Source organism: Physella acuta, unplaced genomic scaffold (genome assembly GCF_028476545.2).
Source record: "Physella acuta isolate Inbredline_101_S28 unplaced genomic scaffold, ASM2847654v3 ptg001450l, whole genome shotgun sequence".
Taxonomy (NCBI): domain Eukaryota; kingdom Metazoa; phylum Mollusca; class Gastropoda; family Physidae; genus Physella; species Physella acuta.
In genome coordinates, this window is record NW_026732965.1 from 1,077 (window position 1) to 24,933 (window position 23,857).

Genomic DNA, 23,857 nt, shown 5'->3' on the forward strand with positions numbered 1-23,857 from the left:
TTTATTTTAAAAAAAAACATTCATCATTATAGAGATTTAACGTAAAAATTATTTCGTAAAATTAATTCATATTTTTGATGTTAGAAATGACAACATATCAACTTCCTGTTTTTAAAATGGCGCCGCAAAGGCGTTCGCATTTTGGTATTTAAGAACACGGTCCTAGAAAATAGATGGTAAATAACACATTCTTTTTGTTATATGATAGTTCTAGTGTTGGCATTTTGGTATTTAACAAAACGGTTCTAGAAAATATATGGTAAATAACACATTCTCTTTATAATCTGATAAACTAGTGTTGGCATTTTGGTATTTAACAACACAGTTCTAGAAAATATATGGTAAATAACACATTCTCTTTATAATCTGATAGTTCTAGTGTTGGCATTTTGGTATTTAACAACAGGGTTCTAGAAAATATATGGTAAATAACACATTCTCTTTATAATCTGATAGTTCTAGTGTTGGCATTTTGGTATTTAACAACAGGGTTCTAGAAAATAGTTCTAGTCTGGAATGTTGTACTTGTATGGGCAGGGTTACTTTAGCCTACTTATGGGTTGTTAGATTATTTTTAGGTTCTATAGTTTAAATTAATCGAATTTGTTTAAATATAGCGTGCGGGGTCGGCGTGGTCAAGTCGGTAAAAGCTCATGGTTGCTAAACCGAAAAGTCTCGAGCTCGAACCCTCGGGCAGATGAGGTTCGTTAGCTGGGGACAGCCACTCTTCTAGGAGAGACAACTCCAAAATCAAACAACTGCTGCCTTGTAGTTTGTTCTTGGTTAAACAAAGGCTATGGAAGCAAATCCAAAAAAGAGAAGCATGCTAGAATATGAGTCAATGGCCTCAATGGCGCATAACCAGTTGACACGTATCCTTAATCGTGTTGGAGGGGATCCCTTCCAACACTAAACATTTAGAACGAAGAAGAAGTTTGAGGCCGGTCTAGTAAGTACGCTTTTCAGGTTATCAAAAAATATAATCATGACATTTACGGTTTTAGTTTTTAATAAAACTACTTTATTTTATTTCTTTTTTTTAACCCGAAAGTCTCTAGTTTGAATCCGGGTAACAAGTCCCTGAGTCCACCCAGCATTGATCGGTACCTAACTCGCGTTAAGACGGCTGGGCATAGTGCTGAACACACTATCCCTTCACAAGCCGTGGTCACAGAAACAGGTGAACTCTACTTCACTTGCCCCCATGAACCGTCAGTTTCGAAAACGGAACTTGACTACTTTGCTTTATTTTTCAGCATACATAGATGAAGTGTAACAGATGGAACATCACAAATCAAGACTGGAATAGCGCGCAAGCTGAAACCTTTGGCAACACTTCATATTCTCTTCTACACTTCACTTGTATACCGCCCCAATTGTTCTATAGAGCCTTGGGTAATTCTCGGCTAATTGCGCCCCCCCCCCCATAATAGTTGCCAACCCTCTGTCAACCCTTAAATACTTCTTAAATAGCGAAATAAAATAAAATCTAAGATACATTTTCTGCTACCATCTGCTGTACAACTTGAGCCCTTTTGACAACCATCTGCCCAACCTTCTTTCAACCCTCTGGCAACCCTTAATTGACACTCTGCAACCACCTATAAACCCTTTACTAACGCGCTGCCAACCCTCTGCCTTCCTTCTGAACAACCTTTTTACAACCCTCTGACACCCCATTACTAACGCTCTTCCAACCCTCTGTCTTTCTTCTCAAAAACCTTTTTACAACCCTCTGACAACCTTTTACTAACTCTCTACCAACCCTTTGCCTACCCTCTACCAATCCTCTATTAACTGTATGCCAACCCGCAGAAAACCCCGTAGAATGCCACCTCGTCCATCACGACCCCGACCCCCTTTCAACATCCCGCCCCCAACCTCTGGAAGACCCCAAACTAATTCTACAGTGGCGTGTAGCTGGGCGCCCCCTGCCCTGCGGTACCCTGCCCGGGGGGTCGTATTCGGTGTGGACCTTGCCAGCAAATGCCTCTTCTTCGTACTGAACACGATCTATTGGCTGGCTTCTTACCTGCTGAGCTGGACTTTTTGTGTCTGTGAGTCCGTTTTTCTTTTATTCCAGTTTTTTTTTCGTTGTCTTGTGTGTTTTGGTTAAACGTTGGTTCAGTTTTCAGGCTGTCACAAACTGGGTTTCTTTCAGACTTTTTTTTTACCCGGTGGAGTCTCTTGAAACGTTTAGGGGTGCTCTGAAGCTGCCGGCAGGGGCGGAAACATATTTTCAAAATAAAGTGTATTATATGTTTCTATTACGACAGGGGAGGGGGGGAAGGGGGGGGGGGGGGGTACTGCCAACTCCTTACGTAAGTGGTGCCTGAAAGAAACCCTGCAAAAAATCACCGGAGTTAACCAGTTGTGCGAGTAGGATACAAAAATGGTACGATAAAGTCAAAAATTTTTAATGTGTCCTAAGCTGATAGGTGAAATAAACCCTAACCCTTTCTAAACAATGGGGTGGGTGTGGGGGTATGAATTTTAACGTGCTATACCATTGTTCAGTAAAAAAAACAGAGAAGCCAAAATAATAAACATATACAGGCCTTTATCTCTCTCTCTTTCTCTCTCTATCTCTCTCTCTCTCTCTCTCTCTCCCTCTCTTACTCGCGAAGAAGGTGGAGTCTTTTGAGAATTTCAAGGGGGCTGCTACAGCTCCCGGCAGGGGCGGACACATATTTTCAATGTAAAATGTACATTTAGGTATTCCGACTGGGCAGAGGGGGGTGCAGGGCAACTTCCTTCCTTAAGAAGTGTCTGAAAGAAACCCTGCTAAACGAGTTAGTCATCAAACGCGAATATATATATATATATATATATATATATATATATATATATATATATATATATATATATATATATATATATATATATATATATATAGTTGTGTGTGTCTTTAAAATTTATACATTTAAGCAACTTAGTAAGAATTTAAAATACATTATGTAAAAAAAAAAATTATATATATATATATATATATATATATATATATATATATATATATATATATATATATATATATATATATATATATGTCTAGAATGTGTATATATAAGCATATCTGCAGTATTTTAAAACATATTCTGTTTGTCCCCAGTGAAACTCCTCGCGGCACTTGCCCTGCAGCTGGTCCTGTTCCTGCCGAAGATGGTCCTGTCTGTCATGACACAGGTACTCTACTTCCTCTTCGTCTCCGTCATCAACTACCTGGCCATGTTTGTCCTGGTTATGTATGTCCTGCCCTCGCCCGTCAGCACCGCCATCTCCAGAGCTATGTGGCATTACCTAGGATTCAATCTGTTCGACCCTTTCACCTCACAGAACGGTCCTTCCAAGGTTTAGTAAGCTTGGAGAAAAAAAACTTTCAACTCGTAGAACGGTCCTTCCAAGGTTTAGTAAGCATGGAGAAAAACATTTCAACTCACAGAACGGTCCTTCCAAGGTTTAGTAAGAATAAAGGAAACATATTTTAGCCCGGAGAGTTGTCCTTCCAAAGTAAGAATGGAGAAAAAACATTTCATGCCCATAAATGGTCCTTTAAAAGTTTAATAAGACTGGGAAAAGAACCTTTCAACTCAATAATTGGTCCTTCCAAGGTTAGTAAGAAAAGAGAAAAAAACCTTTCATTCCGGAGAATGGCCCTTTCAGTTTAGTAGGAATGAAGAAAAACCTTTCAAGGCAATAAACGGTCTTTTAAAAGTTCGATAAGATTGGAAAAGAACATTTTAGTCCGGAGAATAGTCCTTCCAAAGTTTAGTAAGAATAAAGAAAAACCTTTCAACTCAATAATTAGTCTGTTAAAAGTTTAATAAGATTGGAAAAAGGACCTTTTTTAGCGCGGAGTATGGTCCTCCCAAAGTGTAGTTAGAACGTAGAAATAACTTTCAGTGTATTAAGAACGTTGAGTTAGTTTGGGGATAAAGCTACTACAAAGTAGCTGTGTACATTTTAACATTACTGATGTGTATTTGAATTGTCATCTAAACTAATAATTTTGATACTGTTGTTTAAAACATACATTCTTTGTCGTATTCGCAACCAGTAATATCAAAACATCAGAATAATTTTTATAAAATAAGCATTTAAATACCAAAAAAGATGTTTGTGTGAATATATTGCGTTATGTTTGTGAAGTTCTTATTTAATTTTTTTCAAGTTACGTAAATTTCCCGGACCTAGTAAGTGATATAAAGTGATATAAATATAATGAGTCAATAATATTATTTTCTAAAGCCAGGTTATCTAATTTCAATTTCATTGTTGTTTAACAATTGATTGACTGGTCGGTAGTATAAAATGATTTTTTTTAAGTGGGTGAATTCGTTTCGTTCTAATTCTTAGGAATTTTCAAAAGTTCAAAAGGGGAAGTAGAGTTCATCTATTTCAGAAACCTTATCATCTATCGCCACACCAGTCAAATATTTCAGCTAGGGCGACTATAACAAACCCTGACTTGACCAGGTTCTACTTTTAACAACCTTTATCTAATGGTTTCCGAAACCCGGAAACAAGTTGCATTTTAAAGCTTATTTCTATCATTGTTCCTAGCTTAAATTAACGAAATAAAAAAGACTAATTTAAATGTGTGACAAATGCATAAAAAATGGCATGGAAGTAAAAAAAATTGCATGTCCTCCATTGATAATTTTAATACATCTCTCCGGGGTGGGGGGATTGGGGTGGAGGGGGTCGATTTACAAAGGAACACATTTACCGCCCACCCGCCTTCGGAGAAAAAGATTTTTAAAATTTAGACAGTATATTTATATAAAAATAAATAATTTATGTAGATAATATATTCTTCAATTAGTGTCCGCCCTCCATCCCCTCTCCCCTCTCCCATTGGAAATTTCGAGTGCCACAACCCCTCCACATGAGACAAAAAATGTCTGAATTAAAACCCTGCATGTCATGAAGTCTGCAATGATTCGTTGCTCTTTCTACTTATGACGTCATCTAACTACCCACAGGATCCAGATGACGTCATGTAAAATTTTTGCAGTTGCCGAGTTTATGCGCATGACGTCATCTGCTTGTTTTTATCCAACTCAGCAACTCGACTCATTTCCGAAAGCTCGGGTGTTGTTGTTTTTTTCTTTACAAAATGTGAAGCAGACGACCAAGCGTGTGGATCAGCAGACGCGAGTTCGCTCACTGTGCGAGCCCATGACAGGGATTTGAGCGTGGGGGGAGGGGGTGAGCAGTGGATGATTGGACGATAGGTAGACGGTCTTATATTGGGCTGTTCTCTCGTCAAATTGACCGTCATAAAAGCGCAGTTGTGAGACCAAGTCCTGTAGAGCTCTTCAGTTTGTGTAGCGGAAAAAGCGAGTTCACCCAACAGCGTCGCGTCGAGAGAAGAAAAGAAGTTGTAAAGATTTTTTGAGACGGTTGTAGGATTTCTTCTGAATATCGCGTTCTCAGGGTGTAAGAAATAAATAACCAAGGTCAGTTTTTTTTTTAAATTATTAATTTTAATACTTGATAGTATTACAATAAATGTCCATAGGTTTGGTTTTGTGTGTGTGTTTGGGGAAGGGGGTTGATGCATCGTTATTATAAATTTTGTGAGGGATTATCGACCGCTGTTTTTCTTCAGCGTAAAGAGATTTTTATGGTGGATTTTTTAGAGAAATATACACGGTTTTAAGGAGGTTGAAGTTTAACGTTCAGGTCCATTTTTAAAGAGGGTTTTGAAGATTTCATTTCTGAACTACAAACTAAGTCGGAATCCGCAAGCTAGCACCGTACGAAATATATTCTATGGGTGTCGGGAAATTAAATCAATATGCATTTAAACGTATATATATATATATATATATATATATATATATATATATATATATATATATATATATATATATATATATATACATATATATATAGGTGTGTGTATGTATATGAAAGTATATATGCGTATGTTAGTCTGAGTGTTTTACACATTATTAGACCTTCACCCAGTTGCCATGAAGCCTTAGGGCGTTGATGCGAATAATCCTGGGAAGGTTACCGCCCCTCCAAAATTTAAATTTTCGAAGGGCGACACGGCGCCCAGAGTTCCCTAGCGACTACCTTCACACTCGAGGTATGTTAATTGGGTTTCCTGTACAGGAGATTAGCGATGCTAATTGATTCAACTGTTAACATGCATCAGACGCCCCCCCCCCCAGCGCCCCTGTGACCGAGTGACACGGAACACTTCTGGCTCCCCCCTTTGCACTACAACACAACACCTAATTCGTTTTAAAGTCGTACAATATAAATCAGAGGCGTAGCGAGGGGGGCGGGGGCCGACCTTAGGGGGCGCCAAAATGGGTTGGAAAAAACAAATTAAAATCTCATTTTAGCTGCAGTTTTGCATTATAAATATAAAAATATATGGGAGGGGGGGGTGCAAATTGAAAGTTTGAGGGAGGGGGTGCAAATTGAAAATTGAAAGGTTGTTGCCGAGGGGGGCAACAAATTGAATGTTTTGTCCCCAGGCGCCGCGAAGGGTCGCTACGCCTCTGATATGGATATCTTTGGCAACAATAATTAGATGGTGTCGGTATCTACGATGAAACTTGCGGCCACGGCCGATGACTTTTTCAATACGACAGCGCGACCGACAGCATGATAAAGTAATACAGTGCGCCAAGGCGAGATAACGCGTATGGGTAACGTCATGGTTTTATACCGTGAAACCGTTGTTCAAATCTTTAAACCCTTGTATGGACGGTTATCTAAAATATGGATTCACATGTATAAAGTATTAAAGCAACTTGATGGGAGTCAACATCTTTATTTCTTCCACGCATCTCCTCGGTTGGGCTCCGCCCCCCCCCTTCCCCCCCCCCCCCCCCCCCGAAGAGAGTTTACCGCCTCCGAGCGAAATGGAATTTTTATAGAAAATAAAAACAGTGTCCGCCCCCTCCCCCGAAAATTTTAGTTCCCACCCCTCCCCCCCCTGAAAATTTCAAAAGCCACCCCCGAAGAAAAAAAGTCTCGAACAAACATTGTTTGCAATGCCATGTTCAGCACTTCTAGCCTATCACTGGCAAAACTAAGAGAATGCTTCCTTAAGCTGGAAGGACATGTAAAATACAACACTTGCTGGATTCAAGATAAAGCCGCGTATTTATAACTGGTGTTGGAAGGGCAACAGCAGAAGTCAAACTGATTTGCATTAAGCTTCATCATTATATGTGGTTGTTATTTTGTGTCACATTTTTATTTTACTGTTTGAACACAGTGATGTTGATGCATGGTTAATTTTATGCACCAGCAAAATATTAACCTATGCTAATATATATGAAGCTGGTGAGCCTCGGTACCACCAAAATAATTAAGAACCACTAATCTTGGCCCTAAGCATGTTGTAAACTAAATATTCCGTTATTTTTTTCTTGTCTTCATTAAAATATAACCTTAACCAAAACTAATATATAATATTGTGTAAAAACTATTATAAAACTAAGTGTATACTGAAATTGAAATTACACAAACCTAAACCTAAGACTACATTTGATTTTAAGTCAAGACCTCGAAGATGTCATATCTTGCACAAAATAAGACTTCCATCTCGTGAACAACAAATTAAAGGAAGCAGAACACTGCCCGCGTATGTAACCCAATTGTTTCAAGATACATAAGATGATTTGGGGTTGTTTATCCAATATCATTATCCTTATTTATCCACAATCATTGTTCTTATTTATCATCTATCATTGTTTCTATTTATACACCATCTTTGTTCTTATTATCCATCATTGTTGTCCTTATTTATCCATTATCGTTGTCTTTATTTATCCACTATCTTTGTCCTTATTTATCCATCATCGTTGACCACCATTGGTGTTTTTTCCACCATCGCTTTCTTTATTTTTTCAACGTCATTTTTCTTGTTTGTCCACCATCCTTATTCTTATATATCCACGGCCATAGTTCTTTTTTATCCACCATCCATGTCCCTATGTATTCACGACCGTTCTTCTTATGTATCCAATACCGTTGTTCTTGTTTATCCACCATCCTTGTCCCTATGTATCCACTACCGTTGTTCTTGTTTATCCACCATCCATGTCCCTATGTATCCACGACCGTTGTTCTTCTTTATCCACCATCCATGTCCCTATGTATCCACGACCGTTGTTCTTCTTTATCCACCATCCTTGTCCCTTTGTATCCATGACCGTTTTTCTTATTTATCCACTACCGTTGTTTTTGTTTATCCACCATCCTTGTCCCTATGTATCCACGACCGTTGTTCTTCTTTATCCACCATCCATGTCCCTATGTATCCACTACCATTGTTCTTATTTATCCACTACCATTGTTCTCCTTTATCCACCATCCATGTCCCTGTGTATCCACTATCGTTCTTATTAATCCACCATCCATATCCCTATATATCCTATCTGTCTGTCCTGTGTTTCCTACCATCTAATCCCCCCAGCGTCCACCATCTTGTGACCATATGTGATCTGCCGGAAATAAATTGTCTCCCTTTGTCCAGACTATAAGTCTGATTAGTTTTTTTGCGTGTTACGCTATTTCCTCTACCCCCCCCCTTTCCCGTCATCCTTATCTTTTTTTTCTGCTTTCTTAAGTCTGCAACTATGTAGTGTTTGCTTTGTGAATTCCGGTCTTCGTTTGGAAGACGTAGATTTTGTGAAATCGCGCATATGGTGAGCAGAGACATGTTGGTAATCTCAACCTAGGCTTGTCTGAAAACTTACCCGAGTACAACAAGCTCTGTTGGGTACCTAGCTGAAGTTGGGAAAGTTAAAGGCTGTTGGGCATAGTGCTGACCAAAACATCCCTTCAAATGCCGAGGTATAGAAACACTTAAACTTTCCTTCCGCTGCCCTATGGATCGGTAAGGCTGAAATGGAGAACATGACTTACGGATGATGAAATATTTTAATCTCCAAAGAAACTTAACTCTGTTTACACCGAGGCCAATATGGGGTTGTAACCTCCACTGCAAAAAGCTGAACGAATGTTTAGCTTGTCTTAGTATTATCATCTACGTCTTGCATACCATCTTTAACCTTACTTTAAGACCAAGTGGTATTTACGACAAACAGATGAGATCAATGAATAAGTGTCTAGACCAGTTTGTTTTTTCAATCAGACATTGTTCTCTGATAGTTAGGGGGGGGTGGGGGCATTTGAAAATTTCGTGAGTGGGGGAACGCATTGAATTTACCGAGGGTCGAACACTGGTTATAAAGTAAATATTTTCTATATACATTATATATTTTTCTATTTCCCTGAAGAGATACCTGAAAGAAACTCTGATCACGACTTGTGATTCCAACAGTCAGTGATACTTGGTACGAGTGTTCTAAGCTAGATAAACTTTTGGTTGCAAACGTGTTGTATACGGACAGTAAAAGCGACCAATGGAACACAGCCATATTGCGTAAATAACCACCCTGTTATATGCGAAATTAGGAAATGGCCACTCTATTGTATACAATCATTTTCATATGGCCACTTTGTTCTATACGTATAAAGAAAATGGCCACTTATTATCCACAAATTTTGGCCAAACGGTTATTTGAGGACAGAGAAAAGAGCACAATATAGGCTACTAGGCTACTACACGAACTTTCTGCCCACCCAATGCATAGTTTCATTACGAAGTTTAAATGGAAACAGTACTTAGATCAGAGACTTCTCGAGCCGGGGTAATGGGGTACGGACCGGGTGACACCGTAGCAAAAAATTGCAAAATATATATAGAAGAAACAATTATGCTTTCTGCCAGTTCAAATTAATGATTACTTACATTTATAAGTACAAATTGATGACCCCGATATACACACACTTACACACACATACATACATACACACATACACATATATATATATATATATATATATATATATATATATATATATATATATATATATATATATATATATATAAATTATTTTTTTTTCGGAGGTGGGGATGGTACCATGAGAGGCCGCACCGGGTGACACCCGACCTAGCAACGCCACTTACTTAAATTTTTAGCATTTTATAAGTCATATGTTATGAACAGTCTCCTTTACAGGATTTGTAGTGTTCCCTCAGTCCACCCTGTTGTCATGGTTACCTGACTGCTGAAGATATTGCTGACCACACTACCCTAACATATGCCGTGGTCAGAGAAACAGACGAAATCTACATCATCTTCTTTGTAAATCGTTTTGTCTGTAACGCTAATTTACAAGTAGACAGTAAAATCACTTGCAAGCCCTAGTTTAATTAATATCGGATTATGATTATACGACTGATGGGATTACTTAGTTTTTTAACCAATCTAAAGAGCAGCTATTTTGAAAAATTAATTAAAAATATGAATATACAGCAACACTAATTCATCATCATACCATTATATTTTTTTTTAAACTTTACACCGCATCCCCTTCACCCTCTTTACTTTTAATTAAAAGATCATAGAGTACTTTATAGTCCATGACGCTGTGAGAATTATTTGATGGTATTTATGATATAATTTTCACATATTCCTGTGGTAAAAAGAGTAATTTTGAAAAAAATCAATAAACACTTTATTGGAAACAGTAAAAAAAAATATCTTGGATATCCCGAAGCTAAAAGGGCCATTACTCATTAACGCATAGCATAACTCTCAAGATCCCAAATGCCATCGCATGTTGGATATTATAAAACCAATTAGGTATGTAAACAAGTATGTTTGTTAATTAAACTAACTAGCACCGATCGCCCCGTCATTTCTCAACCCAAAGGAGTAAATGTTTAATTTACTGATAAATGTTGAGACCCATTAAAACTTTCAAGACGTTAACAATGATGTTAATTATCTTTTAATTAATATTTATTTAAAGTTACGTTTATTGCCCCCAGGCATTATAAGGTTAATTAGTAAACATTAGTTTTAGGTCGGTCTCCTTGGGAATTCGTATACTTGTTTTTTCTTTGACATGTCTTCCAAAAAAATAAACCGGGAGTGATCTCCCCTAAACTGTCTCGAATATTGTTATATAAAATAACAGGGGATGGGAACTCGGGCTATAGACATGATTTTTAATCCATTTTAAATACTTAAATTTTTAAAAATAGAATAAAATCTCGTAGACAAATTAATTGCACACCAAGTGAACGCCAAATAAAAAAGCGCATAATAGTGCGCAATATTAATAGTACTTTTAAAATTTACATTAGTTTTTTGAGAAATCGGAAGTAGCGTAAATTACTACTTCCGGTCAACGGAAATTACTCAAAATTTAACAGAAGGTAGGGAATTAGATCTTTTACTTACATGTGAAATTTCATTTATCTATCTGAAATAGTACTCAAGTTATAGGCTTTTGAAAAATTCAAAGTAGGAAAAGTACCACTTTCGGTTATCGGAAATCGCTCAAAAGTTGATACGGATCTACGATTTTGATAAAATACTTATATATGAAATTTAATCAACCTAGCTGTAACGGTACTCAAGTTATCGTGTTTATACACGGACACACACACAGACAGACAGACACACACACAGACACACAGACATACGGACAAGATTGCACAATTATGTTTTTCCGTATCAGTGAGGTGTAAAACGTCGAGATTTGTAAAAATCTCGATTTTTTTTGCACGATTACAAGACTTTCTCTATACTTCGTATATACGAGAAAGTAAAAAAAGATACAAATCGATTTTAGTACAACATTTAATCAAACATATTTTTAAAGAAAATTAAAATTTTACTTTCTTTGATTAAAATTCAATGAAAGCTTTGGTGTAAGCCAGGGGTCGGCAACCTTTTGAGACCGAAGAGCCAAAAGTTACAATTTATAAAATTTCCCAGTTTTTAAAGAGCCGCCAACACTTTTTTTAATATTATGATCTTTATATATATATATATATATATATATATATATATATATATATATATATATATATATATATATATATATATATATATATATATATATATATATATATATATATATATATATATATATATATATATATATATATATATATATATATATATATATATATATATATATATCAATGTTTGTGTGTGTGTGTCTGTTTTTCTTTTATGCATTACTACATCTTTCATCCGATCGCCATGAAACTTTGGGAAGTTGCTAAGAATGCACATGGAAAGGTTTCTGCGAAAAAAAGTTTTTCAAACTCGCAGGATTGCCCCTCCCCCCCCCCCCCACCCCCCGGCAGCGCGCTATTCGATTCTTCTCTATATACTGTATATAAAAGTAAAGTCGATTGCGGTTTGACACCGTTCATCCGATCGTCATGAAACCTTCCGGAGTTGACTAAAACACTCCAGGGGAGGTTTGTACACACAAAAAATCATTTTAAATTTTTTATGGGCGGCGCCCGGGTGGTGTATTTTTTGTCAATACACCTTTTGGCGCCCAGAGTTCCGGAGCGGCTATGTTTGTACTTGGCATCCGTTAATCTTGCGTTATGCATATCGGGTAAGGGGTACTACTATATTCAGCGGCAAAACTGCAACAGGTGAAACCACCGGCGCCTCGTCGATTGCGCGATCCGAAGCGCCTCGCGCTCACCTGCGAGCACTATGTTGCCTACGTTCGTTTTTAAAAATAGGCTATACACTATAGACACGCGTTGATTTAGTCGCTTACTAAATCGAATCAGGCTCATCCTCCTGCTTCTCTGCAAGGTGCGATTTGGCGCCCAGGGCTATCCTGCGAGCACCAAGCGCCTATCTTAGTTTTAAGGAGCACCCTACAATACGACATACGATGATTAAACCGAGCTAGAGGCCGTACGCAGCGCTACTGCGGTAGTGTAATCGGGTTCACGAGAGCGTCACTTTCCGTCCTCGACAATTAGGCGGTGAGTGATTAACTTACACTCAAGTCTTTCATACAGCACGCCATGGTGGTAGGCGGTAGTGTAGGTAACCAGTGTCTCGATAAATATGATCCAAACACGGGCATTGTTTACATTTAAATAACTCAGCTTTAGAAAACAATGAAGTACATTGAAATAGGGAGTAACTAAATATTCTAATAGAATAGCGAGTGTTTATTGTTTATATTTGTTGTTATTATATCGTTCATTACCGAGTGTTGCAGACTAATAATTTTATGAGTTTTAAAAATAAAATAAAACAATTATTGATAATTGTGCACCGAGCTGAAGAGCCGCAACTTGAGACCAAAAGAGCCGCATGCGGCTCGCGAGCCGCAGGTTGCCGACCCCTGGTGTAAGCATATATGTCGTCTTTGTGTGGTCCAATAGTAAACAGTGTTTTTTCCAGACTTTTTTCTCCGGGGGGGGGGGGGGGGCGGGGGGCGGTAGACTTTCTTCGGGGGGGGGGGCGGACACTGTTAAAAGTATATATTTTCTATATAAATTATATAAATGTCATTTCGTTCGGGGAGGCGGGGGGGGGCGGTAAAAAAATTTCGGGGGGGGGGGGGGGCTTTGCCACCCCCCCCCCCCCCGAAGAGATGCCTGGAAGAAACTCTGGTAGTAAACATGACGTGTGTGTGGAGGATGGAAGGGGGAGGTTTTTTTTTTATATTATCGTTTACAACCTCAATGTTGCTGATCTAGTGAAATCGGGTGATCATAAGAGCTGAAGTACTGAACACATTAATATTTATTCTCAGCTAACAGCCTTTAAACCGATGGAAGGGACTATTTCTACATAATTTCTTACTTTTTTTTTCAATGTGCCATATTGAAATTTGATCTTGTGTTGCATTTTTTTTTTTTATCTTGTGTTGCAATTAGGTATAATTTCTTAACGATGTGGGAGTAGTAATAAAAGGTCTCGTATTTTTAGGCATAATGTAGAATAAGTAATTAATTGTACCTCGCTGTTTTTGCCTTGGTAATAAAGTGATAAAACTTACTTTTAATTCAAATCACAGTTACCATGTTTATAAATAACATGACACTGATTTAAATAAATGCGTGAACAAATAAATTAACACCACTTGAATTGAACTCTTACATTTCCTGAAAACAATTTAGTTAAAAATTGTTTCAGTGGAGTTGCTTACCCTAGATATGTGAGCGACAATTTTTTTTTCTAGAGAGTTGCTTCCCCTGTCAAACAATCTTGAAAAAATCGCAATAATTTAACACTGTGTACATCAACCTTGTTATGATCGTAAGCGATCTCCGGGAATTATTCATCACAGCCTGTTTCACAAGCTTTAGATAACGCTGTTGTGTTAAATGTTGTTCTCTGTTACTTAATTAAGGGCGGGCACTTAATTTATTAGTTTTAATTTAAGCTTCTAATCGTTTATAAAAGCCCTGAGTTTTTTTATGTAAACTGTTTTCATGGATCACGATACATAGGGTAGGATTTAAAATGTAGGATGAAAGTTTAATATTCTGTGAGGTTACACTATGCAAATTCCTTCAACGGTGTAGCTATATGTACTTTATTTCACCCCATTTACACAAAAATACACATTCTCTCACACACGCACACACACACACACACATATATATATATAAATATAAATATATATATATATATATATATACGTATATATATATACCATATATATATGTATCATTTTAAAAAATGTTAATTAATATATATATATATATATATATATATATATATATATATATATATATATATATATATATGTGTGTGTGTGTGTGTGTGTGTACTCTTTTATTCAAACACTTTTAGAATAGCTCAGCAGTTTTTACTAGACTTAAATCTATTTAAATCTGATTCCCCCAATACGATCTAGAAACTCTATTGACAACTTGAATCGACTAGAAAAGAGGCAATTATACTAATACAGGGAGAAATCGTATAATGTTCCTTTACCAGAAAAAGACGCTCGAATTCATGTAGGCTTTCACCGAAAGCTAAGAACAAAAATTTGTTTGTTTTTTTATTTCCAAAAGAAATGAAACTTTTCGAAAACTGAACCTAGAAAAGAGTTGTTTTATAAAAACAGTTTCGAACAACACAACGATGTATACAGATAATATTATATGTATGTTTGTAAATATATATATATATATATATATATATATATATATATATATATATATATATATATATATATATATATATATATATATATATATATAAACATCCGAATCTTTTACGTATGACCGCTTTTTTATTACAAAATTTACTATGGCTTACACTTGGAAACACAAGCGACTGTACTCCCTAACATGTTTATGAAGAGCTTTGAGAATTTTTTCTTCTCTCACCGCCCAACTAATTTGTTCTAAAATTGATTACCTGCCCATTTTCAGCACACCCACCCGGAAGTTAAACAATTTATAAAAAAAAACTTGTAATAGAAAGTTTAAGAAGCACTTTTTTTTTGTTTTTTTTTAGTTGTAATTAAATTTTCAAAATCTTACTTTTCCAATTAGGTGTTATGTTGTTTTAACGTTAGCTTATAATACCGTATAAATTATTATAGTGATTATTATACTTAAATGCTGGAGAACATATGTGCGTTAGAGTTAAAATTGGTTAAAGATTGGTTGGTGTTTGTTATATAGTTATTTTTTTCGGGGGGTGGTGTGATGGGGGGGGGGGAGGGTAAGTGTTCGTATAAAGCTATTAGTTTTACTTTGGGTTATTTTTACAGTTCGGTGACCGCATGGCCTAGCGATAGTGAGATAGACTTCAAACACGAGTGTCCCGAGTTTGAATCCGGTTTCAAATCAGTGGAACGTCCCTAGGTCCACCCAGCTCCTATGGGTACTTAAACAACATGATACAAATCGTTAGTATTATCTGAGCACAGTTTAAAGCAATCACCGTGAAAAATATATATATATATAAATATATATATATATATATATATATATATATATATATATATATATATATATATGTATATGTATATATATATATGTATATATATATATATATATATATATATATATATATATATATATATATATATATATATATATATATATATATATATATATATATATATATATTTGAGATATATATAGATATATATATATATATATATTTTATGGGGTGGGGGGGTGATACCTTTAGGTGCCGCACCGGGGGACACCCGACTTCGCTACGCCGCTGTTACAGCGTATTATATTGTTTCATTTACTGTGGGTAATGAATTTCTATTTGTCATTAACCAAGTTTATAGTTTTTAATTCCGTTTCTTTCTGAGCGGGTGATACATCTTTTCGACAGACAGCAGACTTTTTTTTTTACACTTCCTTCCGGGTTAGAAGTAGCGGGTATTTCGGTGTGTCATTGATTACTTAATTTTTTCGTAAATAATAGGATTTTTGGAAAAACGTCGATCCTTGAAAAAAAATATGTTTTTTTCGTACACTTCTGTATTAAAATAATTTACAGAATTCAGTAGCTTGAAGATTTAACAAAAAAAAAAGACGAATCTCACATCCATTACTAATCCAAAAATAATCCTCTATCCGATTACGCGTTCTCGCTAAGACTGAACAAGTGAGAATCGATAATAATTCTATTAACAAATAATCTTATAATCCTTATATCAATCGCAATCAATTACTATCCATATTTTTCAGTCAACGTGAGGAAAATGTTTTAGAATTCGAAACGGATTTCGTTATTCGGTCTCTAAAACTAGATTCTAGATTCTATATTGATGCAGTTATTATGCAGCTGTACGTAGAGCAAATAAATAAAATCATTAATTTTTTTTTAATTCTAAATTAATTTTAGAGGCTAGTCTTAGGTGGGTTTTTTAAAATTTATTTTGTTCTTGTATTGATTGATGGGAATAATATCCAGTAGACAGGACAAAATATCCAGTAGACAGGACAAAATATCCAGTAGACAGGACAAAATATCCAGTATACAGGACAAAATATCCAGCAGACAGGACAAAATATCCAGTAGACAGGACAAAATATCCAGTAGACAGGACAAAATATCCAGTAGACAGGACAAAATATCCAGCAGACAGGACAAAATATCCAGCAGACAGGACAAAATATCCAGTAGACAGGACAAAATATCCAGTATACAGGACAAAATATCCAGTAGACAGGACAAAATATCCAGTAGACAGGACAAAATATCCAGTAGACAGGACAAAATATCCAGTAGACAGGACAAAATATCCAGTAGACAGGACAAAATATCCAGTAGACAGGACAAAATATCCAGTAGACAGGACAAAATATCCAGCAGACAGGACAAAATATCCAGCAGACAGGACAAAATATCCAGTAGACAGGACAAAATATCCAATAGACAGGACAAAATATCCAATAGACAGGACAAAATATCCAGTAGACAGGACAAAATATCCAGCAGACAGGACAAAATATCCAATAGACAGGACAAAATATCCAGCAGACAGGACAAAATATCCAGTAGACAGGACAAAATATCCAATAGACAGGACAAAATATCCAGCAGACAGGACAAAATATCCAGTAGACAGGACAAAATATCCAGCAGACAGGACAAAATATCCAGCAGACAGGACAAAATATCCAGTAGACAAAGCATGAAATATCGCCCGTGTTCTTTATGAACTTCCTCCCCTGTGTGTGTATCAGCGACATAAAGTCGACATGACAGCGCATGAAAGGCCAAACACATAGGCTTATCAATTGTGTTAGGAGCTATTGGTCAGCATCAGCGGTAGAGTCCATTCCTTGTAAATTTCATTACACGAAAATATGTAAAGATATAGAAAAAAAAAATATTATAAACTTTTAAAAAATATATTCTTTTTCTGTACTTTAAAATTATTTCCCCATATTATTTTTTTATAACTGTGTTTTTTGTTTTTATTAAAACAAATACCTATCTTAGAAAACAATTTCTATTTTTGACCTACGTTTATAATAAATAAAGATAAACAAATGTAAGTTTATAATAATTTAATGTAGACTTCTAACAATAGTTTTTAATGTGTTTCATAATGTCTTAAGTACATTACCGGTTATCAAGTAGACACAAGTGTTATCGTTAAACTTTATATAAGACATATATCATACCAGAGGCGTAGCGATCCTTCCCGGGAGCTCGGGGACAAACTTTCGATTTGCACCCCCCCCCCTCCCCCCCTTCAAACTTTCAACTTGCACCTAAAATGATATTTTAATTTGTTTTTCCAACCCATTTTGGCGCCCCCTAAGGTCGGCACCCGGGGACATATGTACCCCCCCCCCCCCTCGCTACGCTCTGTATCATATAGATGTTTGTATGTGTGGTTTGAACAAAACTTTTGTCGTGTATGGGGTAAAAAGAAAGGTTTTGTTAGTGGACAGTGTTGTAAATTTAGTTGTTTTATAAATAAACAGAATGATTTAAAACTAAACACTTTTTAAAAAAATCTTGAAACAATCTAAAAAACTAAAATAACAATTTGGATATTGTTTGTCTTTTGAAAATTTTGTTTCCTGGAAAATTTACAGAAAAATTTGTGTTGACAGTGTGGTTTTGTATTTCTTTTAGCATTTTACTTTCTGTTTTGTTTGCTGACTTTCGTAATTTACCCCACACATTTGTGTTCTCACCTTGGTGTTTAGTGTAAAGTCTTTCATTGAATTAGACACCGTTATAGATTGGTGAGGTGTGAAGACAGGAGTTCCCTTCAACAGCCTGGTGCCACAACAACAGGTTGATTACAATGAAAGTGTCGCGGCACGCACCTTGGCGTTGGTGGAAAATTAGGTTTAGCGTTCGTGAGGTCTAGATCTAGAACTGATAATTAGTTTTTGTTTAAATTTTTTAGTGCACTATTTGATCTAACCTCGCACGCAGACACGAACACACACACACACCTATTACACACACACTTGTGTTGATCACCATATATATATATATATATATATATATATATATATATATATATATATATATATATATATATATGGTGATCAACATAGGGTGAGAGTATAATTGTAAAGTTTTGTCAATGCAGAAGGCCTTTCGATCTAGATTTCCGGATTTTCACTTGTTCGAACTTGAATAAATTGCACCAAAGCGAGGTTAACATTCTCGTTTGGCCGTTTGTATTTACGCCAGCAAGTTGTCTCCTGGGTAACGGAATACACTATTGTAAAATATATTAAAAAAATAAACTATGTTTTTTTAAACGAGATCGAGAAATTCCGAAATCTGTTATCAAAATTATCAACAATTTAAAGGGGAAAATACGTCGAAACACAGAAAGAAAGAAAAATAAATAAATTAAATGCTTTAACTCCTTTGACCCTGCATTTGCTGGGAGAGTTATATCCCATTTTACATTAAACCTCAACACTCAATAGTTTGAAAATCGCGGCAAAAAAAAAAATTGAAATTGAAACTAATTCTTTTTAATTGAAGATTCTAAAATCCGGTTTAACCAATCAGAATCAACAGACATAAATTTCACGCGCTGGGAATATAAAAGCGTTATCGGGAATTCTTTTAGGGACATTTACCTGGGACATTCTCATTGGTTGTCCTGTGTCAGCTGGTTCCTAAAGCCACCCCGTCCCCCGGGGACCTAATTAGATTTTAACGCCTGGCTGCAGAAAAAAAATAAAAAATTCGCCATACGTTCAAGGGAAATAATTCAGTTTGTAGGCGAGCTGAGAGAAATATATTGTTGTCACACTGTTTTACTTGGGGCACGTAGCGTGAAGGGTTGTAAAAGTTTAATGAAGGAGTGTCGTAATTAAAATCAGTGAATAAAATGGCTGGGCTTAATTAATGATTTCTTTCGACCGCCGGATATGTAGAACATCGCAAGAAAAAAAAATAATTGTATATTGTTTTAACAATTACAATTAATTTATTTAAAACAGCGGAAGAACATACAGAAGTTTTCTACGAAAAACAAAAACATTATGCACATATGGTGCTGTTGTTAGATATGTTTACGTAGAAATAGATTTAAAAAACATGAGCATATTACAACATGAAAGTACAATTTCGACACAACGCTACTGAAAAAAAGTTGAACAGGCTAGTGATGATCATTTGCTGGGGGCAGCAACCCATCTAGAAGAGACAACTCCGAATTCAAACAACTTATGCCATATTTATCGTTCTTGGGTAGACATAGGCTGTGGTATCAAACCCAGAAAGAAAAGCAGACGGAAATCGGAGTCAGGGGCCTGTAAGGTGCATAACAAATTGACACGTGTCTTATCTGCCCTGGAGTCCGAACCCAGGACTTTTGGAATTTGATAACATTCTCTCTCTTATCCGACCACGCCCCCCCCCCACGATATTCCACTGCCTTTCTTATGCTATAAAAACACAATGCAATTAAAAATATTCAGTTCTTATAACAATACTCATTGTATATTTTGGTGAATTTCCTGTCAGAGAAAGATTGTACCACATGAAAATAATGTATTAGTATAACAGTTAAGGGGTCGTCCATAAATGACGTCACACTCGTAGGGGGGAGGGGGGTCCTTAATTTTTTGACGGTGTGTGATGAGAGGGACGGGGGGGGGGGGGGGTTCAGATGGTGTGACGTCACTTTTTTGCCTTATAAAAACACAATGTTAGAATACGGTTTTTAGACGTTATTTTTAGAAAACTGTTCAATAAATTGTAATAGTAAATGATGAAAATACTCTATTTTGACAGGGTTCAGACAAGATTTTGGAAAAAAATATCGATGTTTTAAAAAAAAAATTCAACTGCAATTTTAAGGTTGGTTGTAGGCTGAGGTGTGACGTCTCTTTAGGGGGGGGGGTTGGCTTTTTGTGACAATGTGTGACGGAGAGAGAGGCGAGGTAATAATCATTTAAAAAGCGTGAGGTCATTTATTGATGAACCCTAAGCAAATGTACTTTACTACAAAAAAAATTCGATTAATTTCAATTCTTTGACTTGCCTCTCAATTAAAACAACAACCAAATGCACACAGATTAAACTTCCAAACCTGCGTGCAATGAGCCTGTTAGGCTCAGCTATAAATCCTGGCCACTTCACTTGGGGTGCAGGGGGGTGCATAATGGCATCACGGCAAGACGGAAACAGATGAAAAAGGATGGAGTGGGAGTGGGGGTTAGTGGGAGGGGGGGGAGGTGACACAGAACTTGGACAATTTGAAATGCAAAAATGCAAAATAAGGCTTGGAATTCTTGCAGTGTGTTAAAATTTGCAAGCGTGGCAGTGGCGTCACCCGGTCGGGTGTCGCCCCGGTGCAGCCCGCACCCAATATCCCCGTTATGTGACGCCACTGGTTCTACTCAAGATTTACTTAGTATAATAATGATTGTTAATGTCTACGACATTATACTTCGTCACGTCTTCCCAGCCAGTATTTTAAAGAACTCTAGCCTCATGTCATATACTATTTTTATACTTGGATTTAATATTTAAAAAAGTTCATAAATACTGTTGTCATATTGTTTGTGTATGCTGCTCATATTTTATATTTTTTCAATTTAATAATATTAATATGCATATATTTGTAAGGATTGGGGGATTTTCAGCGAGGGGGAGGTAAACTACTGGAAAGAGAAGTGTTACCTTTCCCTGGATGTGAACTTAACCACATTACTAAAGTTTAACTTTAGATTTGCTGTTGTATTACTTGTGCACATCTGTAATTGGTATCTACTATGTTTATTTTAGCACTTAAAAACGCTATGAGTAATCTAAAGTAAACATATACGCCTGCAGACATTTTCAAGGCCTATCCACTGCCAATTCTATGCTAAAATTAAAACTGGTTTGGGTTTTGTTAAACGAACCGAGTAAAATGGATGGCACTGTTCAAAGATTATAATTCGGGATTTGTTTGTTTACACAAAAACTCAACAAAAACAAATTAAATCTGTGACTTTTTTTTAATGCAAGGGTTTGAGCATTTCACAATCGAGTTCATACCCGTGAAATGTGTTAAAATGTTGTGACTTCTATTCGTTGTTTTAAAATTACAACTTGTTATGTTTCCATCCCCCCCACAGGTCAACCACCGAACATGACGTCACACAAGCCCATGACCTGCCTGGCCCTGCTCGCCCTTCTGTCCGTCTGCCACGCCCTGCACGTCTTCCCCAAAGCACCGGAACAGCCCTGCCCCACCTGCGACACCGACGCCCTCCCCGTCCATGTTCTGTACAACCGCTACAACAACGTCTGCAAAGAGTGTGGGGCGCTTTACGGAGGCGGCGTGGAACACTGTTGTGTGTGCTACGAGGAATTCACACAGAAATGCCGGGAGAATCTCAACTTGAATTAAACCGGAGGCGTGGAATAGGGCTTGTAAGTAGGTCACAACTTCTCATCCTCGTACTTGCCAGCTAGTGGATTTCGAGACCGTTGACTTACAAGCCCTATTGTTACGAGGAGTTCACACAGAAATGCCGTGAGAATCTCAGCCTGAAATAAAAAACCATGAACACAAACACTGCCAAATATGATAGGGTTCAAACACGTATTCAAAACAGAGCTGTATTTTCCTTTTTGTTCATTTAAATTCAAAAAGACTTCTTAATGGAAAAATAAAATTAAAACAAATGTTTCAGGTCATGTTTGTGAAATACAAATTTTAAAATCTGTTTGGAAATTAAAATTTCAAAAATGAAGTGTGATAACATTGTTTTTAATTGTTTTGTTTATAAATTTATTTTCTGTAATTGTTCATTTTATGTTATCTAACGAAAACTGCTAGATTTTGACAGAACGAATAAACTTCATTATTGCTATAATAATGGCGTTAGATAATAAAGTTCACACACACCAATAGCTTTTGTATCAAAAGAATTACTGCACAGCAAAAAAAAAAATAAAAAATAAAAGAAATATATATGATATACAGGGTGCACGGACCTTTGACCACAGGTGCTTTGACCATAGGGGGTTTGATCATAGGGGATTTGACCACCTAGGACCATATACAGTAACTATCAGATCTATAAAATATATTTCATTTAAAATACTTTACCGAATAGACCCTGACGATTAAAGGGGTATTTTTTTAAAGTGAACAGAGGTGTTCATTAAAATGTATGAACTTGAAAAACAGTGAAACTAACATACATAATAATAGAAGCTATTCCACATAATGAATTATGTACTACTGTAAACTGTATAAATAACACACGTATTAACCTATTTTCTTCCTAAGTTTAATATAAACAAATGCATTCCACAAAAGAGATTGTCGAGTATTTACAGTTTGACGGATTTTATCAGCCTCCATGTCAACTCTCGGATCATTAGCTGCTGTAATAACGTATGTCCCTGCTAATTCGCTTACCCGTGTGAGCCGGTCTAGACAGACATAATGCACCATCGTCCAATTAGCTGAAGTGTTAATGTAGGCATGACATTGAATCGTCTGGAAATGACTAGAGTGAGATGTTTGTTGCATTAAAAGAATTGAATGGAATCCAATTTTTTATCTAATGAAGCAGAAATACGGTGAGGTGATGGAACGTGGAATAAGAAAAGAAAGTACAGAATTATAAGTGCCGTCGTGAAAAAAAAATACGGGTGCCAAAACAACATTGTTTCTTTCAAATAGTTTACCCCAGAGGCGTAGCGAGGGGGGGGGAACATATGTCCCCGGGCGCCGACCTTAGGGGGGGAGCGCCAAAATGGGTTTGAAAAACAAATTGAAAGTTTGAGGGGGGGTGTGCAAATCGAAATTTCGAGGGGGTGCACATCGAAAGTTTGAAGGGGGGGGGATCGAAAGTTCGAGGAGAGGGGTGCAAATCGAAAGATTGACTCCGGGCGCCGGGAAGGGTCGCTACGCCTCTGCTTTACCCCACGGGAGATTAGGGGGGGGGGGGTTGGGTGCTTGAAACATTCAGGGAAAACGTGCTTAAATTGTGCTTAAATTTAAATTTCCGGTGGAGGGTGGGGGGGGGTGGAGTCGGACACTAGTTGATTTA

The 23,857-nt window shown here is 36.6% G+C and overlaps 1 protein-coding gene and 1 long non-coding RNA gene across 2 annotated transcripts; both read left to right on the forward strand.

Annotated features, from left to right (window-relative positions):
- The first annotated feature begins 1,420 nt into the window (after positions 1-1,420).
- Positions 1,421-3,607, forward strand: LOC131927953 (uncharacterized). Its single transcript, XM_059283834.1, has 2 exons — positions 1,421-2,057; positions 3,110-3,607. Exons 1-2 carry the CDS (start codon positions 1,802-1,804, stop codon positions 3,352-3,354), a joined length of 501 nt encoding a protein of 166 aa, XP_059139817.1. The 5' UTR covers positions 1,421-1,801; the 3' UTR covers positions 3,355-3,607.
- A 1,567-nt stretch (positions 3,608-5,174) lies between these two features.
- Positions 5,175-22,546, forward strand: LOC131927954 (uncharacterized). The gene is made up of 2 exons (XR_009383722.1): positions 5,175-5,459; positions 21,926-22,546. It is a non-coding gene; the product is annotated as an uncharacterized LOC131927954 (long non-coding RNA).
- The last annotated feature ends 1,311 nt before the right edge of the window (positions 22,547-23,857 follow it).

Excerpts from the sequence above, each read along its gene's own strand:
- LOC131927953 (XM_059283834.1), top strand. The coding sequence starts at position 1,802 with ATGCCAACCCGCAGAAAACCCCGTAGAATGCCACCTCGTCCATCACGA. Across the intron at positions 2,058-3,109 it reads GAGCTGGACTTTTTGTGTCT|TGAAACTCCTCGCGGCACTT; the intron begins GTGAGTCCGTTT and ends GTTTGTCCCCAG.